The sequence below is a fragment of the Callithrix jacchus genome, chromosome 4 (assembly GCF_049354715.1).
Source record: "Callithrix jacchus isolate 240 chromosome 4, calJac240_pri, whole genome shotgun sequence".
NCBI classification, from domain to species: domain Eukaryota; kingdom Metazoa; phylum Chordata; class Mammalia; order Primates; family Cebidae; genus Callithrix; species Callithrix jacchus.
In genome coordinates this window covers 89,810,237-89,823,732 of record NC_133505.1, presented here as the reverse complement: position 1 = coordinate 89,823,732, position 13,496 = coordinate 89,810,237, and the positions used below count along the sequence as shown (strand labels likewise).

General features: G+C 37.8%; 1 protein-coding gene across 15 annotated transcripts in view; it reads left to right on the top strand.

The window, feature by feature from the left end:
* Positions 1-667: 667 nt before the first annotated feature.
* The window catches only part of CEP162 (centrosomal protein 162), a 116,883-nt gene continuing 104,054 nt past the window's right edge, over positions 668-13,496 (top strand). For 6 of the 15 annotated variants that reach the window (XR_004741909.3, XM_078369710.1, XM_078369708.1 and 3 more), the window contains exons 1-4: positions 668-738; positions 1,819-1,934; positions 7,762-7,876; positions 13,214-13,360. Coding sequence is in view for 11 of the 15 variants with exons in the window: in XM_017971236.5 (XP_017826725.2) it covers positions 1,878-1,934; positions 7,762-7,876; positions 13,214-13,360 (319 nt within the window). In the remaining 4 variants the exon portion in view is untranslated. Of the gene's footprint in view, positions 739-1,818; positions 1,935-5,790; positions 6,061-7,742; positions 7,877-13,213; positions 13,361-13,496 lie in introns of all 15 variants that reach the window. The other 9 variants (XM_078369709.1, XM_054254219.2, XM_035296237.3 and 6 more) reach the window with 6 other exon arrangements.

Here is a 13,496-nt window from a genome sequence, read left to right as displayed (position 1 = left end):
GATTGCGAAATGCCAGTAAAGAATGGAGTTTTGAAAAGTAGGGGTAGCGGATAACCAGAGAAGCTCTGAGGCAAGTAGCGGTATCTTAACAAGAATCTTGGTGTTTGTGTATTTTCGATTTCTTGTCCACTAGGTGGTGGAACAGAGTATCTATCTAAACGACAGTTTTTTCCTCACAGGTTTGTTTCTCTCACAAAGAGAGAGAAACACAAGGTCTTTGCACTCCAAAGAAATCCAAGAAATTCAATCTCTTCAAAACTGCCGCTTGGAAAAACAGAACGCTCGAATGACAAGTGTGGGGAAAGCTGGGAAGAGATGACGCTAAGTGAGGAAACACAAGAATCAGGGGAGCGAAACTACATTTCCCAGAAAGCCACGGGCTGGCCTGCAACCACCGTGCTCCCCAAGCCCGCCGGAAGCCTCCGTCTCGCTCTTCAGTAACCTGTTCGCCGCCGTCCCTTTTTCTAAGGAACGTTAGAGAAAGCCAAGGAAGGAAAGGCTAACTGTAGTACAGCAGCGAAGGTTTTGCCACCAGTGTCTTTCTGAGCCGTGGTCATTCCGACCTTCGCTTGTAAAGGAACTGGAAAACCCACGGCAACCGGGCTGGGCCTACGGGCCATGTGACCAGGCTGGGTCACGTGACTCCAGAGCCCGGCAGCTAAAGTTTGTTACCCCGGCAACTGGTGGACCCGCACAGACCTTTCCGGAAAGCGCGGAATTCAGAGGCAGAGGTAAGAGGTAAGTGGTGAACGCTAGTTTCCCTCCCACATCGCCATGGCCGAGGTCTTACCTCAGACCCGATCCAAGGTCTTTAGTTTTCCGGGTCATTTCCCTTCTGCGTCCGGACCCCACGGCAAATGCGTCTTTGTCTTCCCGCCAACCTCCGAACCCGCGCTTTGTGGGGCCGGGTTGCCGCCAGGCTTGAGAACCTTTTGGTGGAGTCCGCCTCACACCAAGCTACTGAGGCCAGGACCTTAACCGCACTTGCCTTGAACTGATCGAAAGTGCTAATAAGGGGAAGAGGTGTTATTCTGCACAAAAGGGCGGGTATTGTCCCTCTGCAAGCCCACCTCCCCTCCCCCTTCTCTGCAGAAGAAAGCTAGGATTTGAGCTGCTCCAAGGAGTTCAGGAACTGGGAGTTGACCTTAGGTTGGGTTCATTAGGCGTATAGGGGAAAGTTTTTCCTTGCAAGTCACTGGATTCTGCTTGTGTTCAGCGCAGTTTTTGTCTCTTCCCTTGCTTCAAAAGAAGCACAATTAGTACTGATTTGTATACTGATTAAGTATTCTTTAAGTATTTTGAATCTTTTTAGTAAATTCCATTTATGTATATTTTGAAACATCCCCGAATCTGGATACAGTCTGCATTACGAAACTAGTAATATGTGTTGGTAAATTAACGGGCAGGTAGCACAAACACTGTTTTGTGCTTTGCTAGAAAGGAACAGCCCTTTGGATTTGCTGACTTTTAGTTTTCAAGATTCCCTGTGAAGAGCTGGTTTGTGTTTGAGTGGTATTAACACATGCATACAAACGTAGATTTGGGAAATATTGTGGAGACCACTCTTTAACAATTGGATGTTAACGGATGAAAACAATCCTGAATGCTGAGTACAAGACATCCTTGTCAGCTGCTTTTCCAAATCTGTTTGCATAAAGAATTAGGAATCTCTTGACCAACTTTAAAAAAATTGTACATGTATACTATATCATAAAAAATTTGTACATATATACTAAATCGTAACAGAAATGTCTTAAGTTTGATCGTGTTCATGATGTGATGGCTTTCCTCGAAAGATGTTTATGTCTCGTCATTTAGTGCTTCCAGTGTTTGATATACTTTAGAATGTTCACTCTGGGAGGTCAAAATTGTTGACTATGGCTGACTGTTCCCAAGAAGAGCTAGATGAAGAGTTTGAACAGTTTATGAAAGAGGTAAGTTTATGTTTTTAAAAGCTATCTTGTAAATTTGTCTCAAAAGACTCATCCTTCAGTTCTCTCACCTCGAAGATACAGTTAGTCCATCACCAAACTCTCAACTCCCCTCATCCCTCTAGCTCTCTCCCTTTTCTCTGCCACTGCTAGTTCAGTGCCATCAGCTCAACTGAGCTATTGCAGCAGTTCCCAACTCATGACCCAGCATTCCTTTCACCACTCACCACACTGCAGTCAAAACTCTGTTCCTCCCCAGAAAAAGACTCTATTGGTATCCCATCAAATGTAGGAAAAAATCCAAACTTCTTACCGTGGTTAGAAAGCTTTTCATAATTTTGCTCTTACATATGTCACTGCCTTCATATTCCTCTTTCATCCGCTTTATCTATTCCACAGTGGCCTTTTTTTCTTTCCCAGACATTTCAAGCTCATTTCACGTTAGGATCTTTGCACCCACTGTTCCCTCTGCCAATTCTTCACCTGGCTGGTGAAGATCTTACCTTAAATATTACTACTTCAGAGAGGCTTCTTCTACCAGTAAAAGGTAACCACGAAGTCACTTGTTAATCTAGTATGTATTTAATTCTTTTTATAGCATTTAGCACATTAATTACTTTTCCGTGTGGGTCTGTTTACTGCTTCCCATTATAAGATTGTATGGTCTGTAAAGTGTTGACTCTATGTTCATTGCTATTATATATCTACATGTTCATTACTATATCTACAGTACTTAAATATTTCAATGAATAAATCAAATGATATACCACGTTCTCTGTACAGTCATGTACCTCATAAAGATATTTTGGTTAGCAACAGACCACATGTATAACAATGATTTCATAAGACTCTAAAGGGGCTGTCCTATAAAGGTGTACCTTTTAAGTCTTTTGTACCATATGTTTTCTGTAGCTTTTCTACGTTTAGATACAAATGCTTGCCATTGTGTTACAGTTGCCTGCAAGATTCAGTGCAGTACATGCTGAACAGCTTTGCAGCCTAGGAACAATAGGCTGAACCATATAGCCTAGGTATGGAGTAGGCTATACCATGTGGCCATCTAGTTTGTGTAAATACACTCTGTGATGCTCCTACAATGAAATCCTATTTCTCAGAACATATCCCCATCATTAAGCAATGCCTAACTCTATATAAATGAAGGGGCCTTGTAGAACATTCAAGAGAGTCACATTTTAAGCTATTATACTTCAAACATTCTTGTTTAAAAAGGGGAGTTTAATAGAAAAAAAAACTTTAGTTTCATTATCTGTCTAATGGAAAAATAATGCCTTCTTTGTAGGATTGTTTGAGGATTAAAAAAAAACATCTACCAGTTGCTAAGATGTAATAAGCTCTTGGAATAAGTTTCATTTACTGTTTGAAAAGTTGATTGTTTAAATTTCAAATACAGGCACATTTTGAAATTTTAATTTATAGGAATGATTTTTATTGTAAAAGGTAGCAGAATAGGCCTTTTAAATGTTTTTATTCTTCCCTCATTTACCACCCTTCCAGCATACACAGTCTCGAACACTCTTCTTCCCCGACTCTTCTGTCTCTATCGCTCTCCCTCTTATATCCAACCTCCTTTGCAATGTTTCAGTTTTATTTTTTTTAATATGAAAGTCATGATTTTAGAGTCATGCTAACCTCTTTTCTCACTCTGGTAAATTATTGTTCAAACAATTAATTCAAAGGCATCGTTTATATATCTTTGTTTTTAGGAAAGTGGTGATACTAGCTTTTTAAAAATAGCTTTATTGAGACGTAATTCACATACCATTTAATTCACCCATTTTTAATGTGCAGTTCTGTGGTTTCAGAGTTATATAACCACCACCACAATCAATTTTAGGAATTTTTATCACCCCAAAAAGAAATCCCGTATCTGTTAGTAGTTACTCCATCTCCTCATTCCCCCTTCCCTAGCCTTAGGAAACTACTAACCTACTTTCTGTCTCTAAACGTTTGCCTGTTACAGACATTTCATAGAAATGGAATCATATATCATGAGGCCCCTTGGGTCTGGCTTCTTGTACTTAGCATGATGTTTTCAAGGTTCATCCATATTTTAGTATGTATTAATATTTCATTTTTTTTAATAGCTGAGTAATATTTCATTGTGTAAATGTACCACGTTTTGTTTTTCAACCTATCAGTTGACATCTGGGTTCTTTCTACCTTTTGGCAGTTAGGAACAATGCTGCCATGAACAATCATGTACAAGTTTTTGTGTGGATGTGTTTTCGTTCCTCTTGTGTATATGCCAAAGAGTGAAATTGCTGGATCATATAGTAGCTCTGTGTTTGCCAGACTGTTTTTTAAAATGGCTGTGCTATTTTAAAATAGCAATACACTATTGCTATAGTAATACACTATTCACCAATAGTGTATTACTTCATCAAAGTTTCCATTTTTTTTTTTATTTTTAGACTGAATCTTGCTCTGTTGCCCAGGCTGGCGTGTGCATTGGTACAGTCTTGGCTCACTGTAACTTCTGCCTCCTAGGGTCAAGCGATTCTCCTGCCTCAGCCACCTAAGTAGCTGGGAATATAAGCACGTACCAGCATGCCCAGCTGATTTTTGTGCTTTTAGTAGAGACAGGATTTCACCATGTTGGCCAGGCTGGTCCCAAACACCTGACCTCAAGTGATCCGCCTTGGCCTCCCAAAGTGCTGGGATGATAGGTGTGAGCCACTGTGCCCAGCCCAGAGTTCCTGTTTCTCCATATCCTTGCTAACAACTGTTATATCTGAGAATCAGCGTTTTTGTTTTGTTTTGGTTATTTTTTATTTTTTTGAGATGGAACCTCGCTCTGTCACCCAGGCTGAAGTGCAGTGGCATGATATTGGCTCACTGTAACCTCTACCTCCTGGGTTCAAGCGATACTCCTGCCTCAACCTCATGCATACCTGGGATTATAGGCACATTTCACCACGCCTGGCTAATTTTTATATTTTTAGTAGAGATGGGGTTTCACCACGTTAGTAAGGCTGGTCTCAAATTCCTGCCTCGGCCTCCCAAAGTGCCGGGATTATAGGTGTGAGCCACTGTGCCCAGCCTGTTTTGTTTTATTTTTAATGAATTATCTTCTTAAAAATAATGAAAGTGCTAGGAAGCATTGTAAAAGATTGTTTAAAGTGAGAACACTTACCATGTATTAGAAAGTAGGGTGAACAATCTTCATTTATTTTTCTCTTTGACATGGCCCTACAAGATCAGTGATACTATGCCTGTTTTGCAAATAAGCAAAATGAAAAAAATGGGAGGAGAGAGAAATGGAACACCTCAAAATGGTACTGATGTTTAGAGAATAAGTGAAAAGTGATGTAGCTAACTAATTTCAGAAGTTCAGATGGGATAGGCAATATTTTCTTCCCTCCTCCTGTCTTCCTACCTGGTTGTTAGTGAAGACAGTAAGTTCTTTTTTAACATTTTAAAATTGACATTCTTCAGGTCACTGGGGTAGAGTTTTTTGTTTGGCAAGTGGAAGCGCTGTTGTTTTAGAAGTTTAAAACATCACTCAGATAACAGTATTCTAGTTGGGGAACTACATAGTATGGCGGAAAGTGGACAGGAGTTAGTAAGACATGGGTTTTTTTTTTTTTTTTTTTTAGATTTGGATAATTTATTCTAACAAAAGTATAAAGTATGGAAAATTAGTGTATTTGAATCATTTCAGAGAGTAAAGCAAGTTTCACACTAGCAGATTTCAGATTTTAGCACCTTTGAAAAGAAATATTCAGAGTTAAGACAAGTGGCAACACAGGCTGCCGGTGACCTGCAGGGAGACTCATCTGACTTCGGTGCGGTTCACGTCACAATGTGGTCATTTGGTTTTTTTTCTCTACATTTTGAGAGTGCCACAAAACACACTTAAAGAGAACGAGAAAAGAGTTCACTGAATTCATGGCTGGTGTTTAGAGGATGAACTAGAGACAAAGGAGAAAGGTCATAGGCTGGACTGCAGGTCACATAGACAGTCCGAAGGCGCTGACGATGCAGTACATGGTCTTATTCTCCCATCGCACGGTGCAGCTCCCGTCAGTGGAGCTGTCCCAGAAGCAGGAACTTGCTGTGTGTAATCCTGCGCCATTCTTCAATGTATTTAAATGGTTTTCCCAGCTTGGTGAGTTGGCTTAAAGTTTGTTCTACTACATTTGTGGTCCATTGGTTCACTTTGCTGTGTTGATAAGCTTACCACCAATTGCGCTTTCTATAGCCTCTTTTACAATGTTGCTCACTTCATCCACAACAAAAGCAGTCTCCTCCGCAGCCTGATAGTCTTCCATCTTTCCTCCCGCGCATTGCCTCCTCCTCCCTCTAAGACATGGGTTTAAATGTCACTTTGTAACGCTTACTAACAGCAGCAGTAGCAACTTGGGCAAGTTGCTTAACCTCTTAGAGCTTCAGTTTCCCCATGAGTAAATTTCTGCAGGATTGTTTAAAGATTAGGTGAGATAACCTGAGTGTAGATCCTGACATAGAGCAGGCATGTAGTAAATGTTGGTTTCTTCCCCAGAAAAAGTTATGTGGCATGAGATTGAAAAAGGATCAAGAGCAGTGTCCTGGAGAAGTCTTCTGTTAAATAAATGGGCAAAAAAAAAACAAAAGCTATTAAGATAGGTGGGTGGGAGTAGCCACAGATCTGAAGAATAACCTGAAGGAAGTGATGCTACTAAAGTCAAGGTAGAGAATTTCAAGAAGTAAGAGTAAGAGTTGATCACCAGTAGCAAATTCCATGATGTCATCAGGGAGGATAACTGACAGTGGTACTTTATTTGTGACATTTAGGGGGCTTTTAGTGCCTGGAGGAGAGCTGTTTTAGATGGGAACCAGATTATAAGGGGTAAAGCAGTGAACTCAAGAAGTTGGTATATCAAGGAAATATGATAGGTAGAGTAAAAGAGAGGTAGGGATAAGGAATTTTGTTGTTTTACTTTATTTTTCAAAGTTGAGTAGAATGTTCATTTTTTCATTCCACAGTTTTGCCTGCTCCTATGCTAGGCACTGGAGATGCAGTGCTGAGCAGGTATATAATCAGAGGGAAGGGAGGGGAGTAGAGAGAGAAGGGAGTGAAGATACAGAAATCAAGTGGGATAACCAAGGAAGGAGAACCTAGGGAAGTTCCACTTGTAGTGGAGGAAAATATTGTGTTGTTTGAAAGACGAAAAAAGTGCCTTCACAGATAAGTTTAGTAGTGGAGTGAGGTGGGTGGTGTTTGACGGTTTTTATTTCTCAGTGAAGAAAGTGACCAAGTTATTGGCCAAAGTGCTTGGGGGTGGAATTGTGGTTAGAGCATGGGATTTAGGATTGTAGTAAAATTTGAACTGGAACAATAGAAAAAAGCAAATAAATGTTTATTAATCACTGAAAAAAATGCTGATTTTTCTGGTCAATTTCCTCCTCCTCTTCACACCCTGAAACTCAGTTCTTCCTTATCTTGAAATTCTGTTTTTCTAGAGTGATGCTATGCAGTTTTGTTCAAACATTATTTATTCTTAAACCTTAGAGAATGTCTAGGAAATAGGATTGTATCCTCCTGTTTTTTCTTACCTGAAAAAATTTCTTGATCAAGTTTCATTTCTTTGTTGTTATTCTCCTGGTTTACTTGATTAATTATTAAATTGATGCTCAAAGATGTATGTCTGATTTTTGTTATTTTGGCCACATGTTTGTAGATATGAACTTATATATTATTGGTGAAAATGTTATTTATCTATGTGACAGCTGAACTGTGAGCAAACTAATGGAAACATACTTAATGATGAATCTGAGATTCTTGAATTTACACTGTATTTTCAAATTCAGTATCTTGTATCTGATTTAGCTTTCAGATGATTCTTCTGAAAATTCAGACAAAAGAGCTAGACAACCTAGAAAAGACATGAAGAAGAAAGATACGGTGCCTTGGTGGATAACTGAAGATGATTTTAAGGATGATGGTAAATGTTGCTGATTTTTCATTTCACAGTTATTTGACCACAAGGGGTCAGTCAAGACTTCTGGATTTTGTTACTTCACTACAAATATATAAAGAAAGTAATACTAATAATGTGGATTTTTGAAGTTTGAATTGATTTTCATATAATTAGTACTTTATTAAGTAATTGAGCTTCTGTGTTATAATATCAGCTTATTTTACATGGAGATAATTTATATTTACTCAAATTAAGGTGACAAATAATTCAGGTATATTTGTTTAATGATAAATTAATTATAGGTGATTTAATAAGATGTTGTGTTCTGGCAGTATATTAATGTCATTGCATTGGGAAGATTTTAACCTGTAGACTTTGATATCACAGTTTGTTAATGACAGTAGTAAAAAAAATTTACTGCATATATATATATGTATGTATGTGTATATATGCCTCATATATATGTATATGATACAACCAGGCTGAAGTACAGTAGCATAGTTATAGCATATTGCAATTTCAAACTCCTGGACTCAAGCAATCTTCCCACCTCAGCTTTCTGAGTAGCTAAAACTACAGGTGCATGCCAATATACCTGGCTAATTTTTTTATTTCTTTTAGAGATAGGAGATAGGATTTCTCTCTGTATTACCCAGACTAATCTCAAACGTGCCTCAAGCAATCCTCCCACCTTGGCCTTCCAGAACACTGGGATTACAAGCATCAGCCACCACACCTGGCCTGATACGTTTATTATATATGATAATGCCATATCTGTAAACAACCCAGACTGCTTCTATTTAAGGACCTACATTCAGACCATTTGTGTATCAGCATTAAGCAAAATTTTGTAAACTGATATAATTTCTGAATCTCTTTTCTTGGGAAAAAATTTACCTTTGGGCTATTGTTTTTCCCCCATAAAATTGAGCCTGAATTCATGTAATAATTAATTGATTGGAACCCTGCCTTCTTGTGTGCTCTAGCCATATTTAACATTCCTTATCTCCTGGAAACACCATAGACCTCCATGCCTCTGTGTATTATCTCATGCTTCCTTGCCATTAGAATGCCTTTTCTTTTCATCTTTCTTGCCCAATAAAACCTAGCATCACCACTTTTTACAGTCCTTCACTCTGTCTTCTAGCTCTCTTGTCACAATTAGTTTCCCCTTCATTTTGATGTCAAAACACCATAATAACACACATTGTGTTGATAGTTGTAACCTGTAGGACAGCTCCTGAGGTTGGGAGCTTTGTGAGGGCAAGGCAGGAAACACTTCTTTGTCCTTGTATCCCCTGACCCTCAACATTATCAACATTAAGTAATAAATTTGTTTAATAAATGCATGTTAATGTAGATTTGACAGTTACTTCTCTGTTCTTTTTAATACTATACTTTAAAGAAATTCCTTATTGAAAAATCCGCTGAGTTTTTAAATAAATTCTTAGATTATGCAACATGCTCGAGTTTGTAGTGAAGAATTATATTTTAGAATCTCTCCCCACTTTTAATGTTTGAAAAGAATGTTATAAGATGAAGTACTATTGGAATTGTTGACAAAGATTTGGGACATAAAGCCTTTTGACTAGAAGATAATGACTCAGAGCAGATAGATATAAACCAATCCTACAGAAAAGAATAGCTCCTAGACCAAAAATACTCACATGCAACCTAATGGTATTAATAATTTTTTTAAATGTATTAAAAATAGATTTGATTAGTAAAAATAAAGGAGGATAGTCAAGAAGCAAACTGGCAATGTCAACTTAAACAGAGGGAGGTTTCCCTGCCCAGGGGACTAACCTGGTCCCTGATTCAGTCACAAACATTTACTGAGTTCATATTATGTTCTAAATACTAGGCACTAGTATAAAAAGACAAGATATAATTCTTATATCAAGAATGTAGAAGCTTCTGAGGGAGAATTCCACACCCGTTTTCAGAAGAGGAATGCTTTACCAATCTTAAAGAGAGGTACCATTAAACATCAACATTGAGCAACTTTTACATTACAATCTTGCTCGTTTCCCAGTTGCCATAGGAATAAAACGTTCTGCTTAGAAAGTGAAACTATCTCATCCTCTTGCTGGTTGTATTCTTTTTTGTAAATAATTAAACTGGATCTTGATTTCTGTTACATTAGTCTCTTGTGAGCTTGGTTAGTGTGAGCTACAACCCCAAGTCCTGCTTTAGAGCCGGGTGAGACCCTGGACATGTTGCCACAATAGCACACCAACCTTGGCACGTACTTTTTCATTTGAAGCATCTACAGATCTAGCTCTTGGTTTTTTACAACTGTATGGAGGTTACTGTTTGATCCAATAGACCCATTATTCACAGAAAGACATAAAATAAATTGATTCTTAGCCTTTTCCAAGAATACAGTAATTAGGAAATTGAAGACAGAATTCGTGACTTCTTAATAAGGCGTCCCTCTAACCAAAATATTTCTAATCTTAATATTTATAGCATATGTTTTCAGTCTTCTGGTTTTTGAAGAAAACAAAGAACAAAAGAACATTAAAATGCAAAAAAACAAAATTAAACATACATTATAATTATTTACCTGTTCCATATATCAGTTTTTTACAACAAACATATACTAGTAAAGTAAGGAGATTTTGATACTGTATAACTTTACAAGTTTTTTCTAGTGCTTTTGGAATACAGAGTAAGACCCTATGCCTGGCCTATGAGGACAAGCATGGTCCAACCATCGACTTCCTTCTCTGGGCTTATTTCCTCTCAGGCTCACCCTCACCATCTGGATCCAGCCTCACTGGCCTTTTTGCATTAGCAAATGTGGCCTGCCCTTCCCATTGTCACACTTCTGTACCTACTAATCCCTCTACCTGTACTGGTCTCCCTGTCCTAGTTCACCTAGTTACTTCCTGCTCTTTCTTCACATCTTAGCAGAAATACTACTTCCTCACAGAAATATTTTTAGATTTTCCTGTCTTGGTATACCATCCCCATTATTCTCATATAATTCCTTCAAAGCAGACTTGTAATTCACATTTAACTTTGCTCTGTGAACACTGCTGCTTCTTTAGTAACCTCCAGTGGTTACTGTTTTCTTTGCCACATTTCTTGTTCCATTAGACTTGGAAAAAAGGAGTAGATTATTGTTCATTGCTATTTTCTAGACCATTCTCCTTCCAGTGTCCTTATGAACCATGCCATCAGACCACCTACCTACTGTGTCTCTTTGCTGCAGTTATTTACTGAACTCCGGGTTATTTCTCCTCATTCGTCTTAAGATTTTAGCTGCTCTTTCACTGCGAGTCTCCAATTCTCTTGTCTAATTATTGGTGACTATTAACCACATAGCTAATGCCTCTAATAACTGACTTATAAGTTCCTTAAACTTCTTTACACCAAAAAATCTTGCCTACCACATCATAGCCACCTACTCCCTCTAATAGCTTCTTATTTCACTTGTTATAAAAGCTAATGACCTTCAAGCTACCACCCACCCCAGTTCTGTACCCTGAGTTTTTTGACCTCTCAACTTAGACTACCTTTCGCTTGCTTATGCCAATATTACTGCCCTGGCCTTCTTTCTCTTCACACATGCTTGGGCATTTTCTTGGCTTAAGGGCTTTAAACTTCTTTCCTCCTCCTCAAACACTCTTCACCCATGTATCATGTGGATTGGTCCCTTACCCCCACCAAGCCATAGCTCAAATGTTAACTTCTCAGTAAAGGCCCTCCTGACCACCCTGTTTAAAGTTGTAGTGCCCTCCATTCCTGCACTCTCTGTTCCTCTTTCTTGTTTTATTTTTGTTCTTGGCACTTAACTGTTTTCTAATGTACTGTTTAATTCAGTGTACGTATTTATTTTACTTATTGCCTGCCTCGACTCACATAAATGAGCAGGGATTTTTGTCTTTTAGTCACTGATAAAGCCCAGTATTTAGAACAATGCCTGGTGTGTAGTAGGCACCCATAAATACTTGCTATTATCTCCTCCTGTTAGATTTTAACCTTCATGATGGTAAAGGCCTTCATTGTATAGCTGGCACTAACAATGTTCTAGGCACATAGTTTGTCAAAAAATTTGAATAAAATAAATAATAGTCAGAACTTTTGCTACATAAACGTAAGTTATACGTTGTTACCCAAGATTTATAGAATATTTTATTACAAAAAAATTCAAACATATACCTAAATACAATATACTCCATGTAGACAGATTTAATATCTTCCTAGAGGTTTAGAATTATTCTAGAGAAGCTTTAAACCTTACATATTATCAATAGGAAATACTCCATGTACCCATTGCCTATCTGTGACAATTGTTATTAACTCATGGCCAATCATGTTTCATCAATATCCTCTCTTATTCTCCACTTTCTGACGCTCAGGATTATTCTGAAACAATTCTCCAACAGCATATCAGTTCTCTCCACATATATTTCAAAGTATCTCTGAAAATAAGTACTCTCTTTTAAAAAACATAACCATAGGCTGGGCGTGGTGGCTCACGCCTGTAATCCCAGCACTTTGGGAGGCAAAGGTGGGTGGATCACCTGAGGTCAGGAGTTCAAGACCAGCCTGGCCGACATGGTGAAACCCCATCTCTATTAAAAAATAAAAATAAAAAACCTTAATATTATCTAAGAAATATCTATAACAATGTCTTAGTATCACCAAATATCTAGTCAGTCATAAAACACTTAATATGCTTAATATATATTAGCCTTACAGAAAATTTCAAACTCCTGTATGCTGTGAGAGACTTTAATAGCCTCCCATCCCCCAACAGTAATGCACATATCCCAGCATGAGTACGTCTCATGCAGTGAGCCACTGATTTCATTGTTTTAGAAATAATGACTTTGAAAGATCTTTTAATATTTCCATCTATTTTTTGAAATGATATTTACACTAACAAAGGCTTCTGTCTAGCCCAGTAGGTTTTTAATTTGTACCTACTTTGCCCCCTTGTGTTTTGTTATACTAATTCATGCCACCTACAGTCTATTTCCAATATCGTTAAGAGTTCAGCAACAAAAACCCTCTGAGAAATGTAAAGAACAGAGGGAATAAGGCAGAAGATACTTTTTAAAGTGATATAGTATACTGAATTAAGTACTTGGGCTTCAAAGTAATTTAAAAAATTTTGTCTCATGATGCAAATATTTGAAGTATTCTATTTAATATGATCCAGTACCACCAAATAGAAGTATAATCTTTCTTTTGTGAGTTTTGAGTCTGATGGATTTTTATTTAATAGAGCAGCTTTATTTTGTAGCTACTGTGAACAAAATTAGCTTAACTGTATTATTGCGTTGTCATAGTGGTCAAAACAGTTTTCTAACATAAATCTTCATTTGTATTAAATTCTGTTCCTAGGACTGCTTGGAACAAATGTGAGCTATTTGAAAACAAAGAAGACTTCTCAACCTGTTACGGAAATAGAAGAGGAGTCTGCTGAAAAGATTCAGTTTCTTAAGAGCAGTGGAACCTCTCTCTTAAGTACTGACAGCTTAGAAACAAATGGTAAGAAATGTAAGGGATATGAGTTGGTAAATTAATTACTATGCTTATATTCAGAATTACAAAAACTGACATAACTATCTTGAAACCTTCTTTACTGAAGCATGTAGACAGATTTAATATCTTCCTAGAGGTTTAG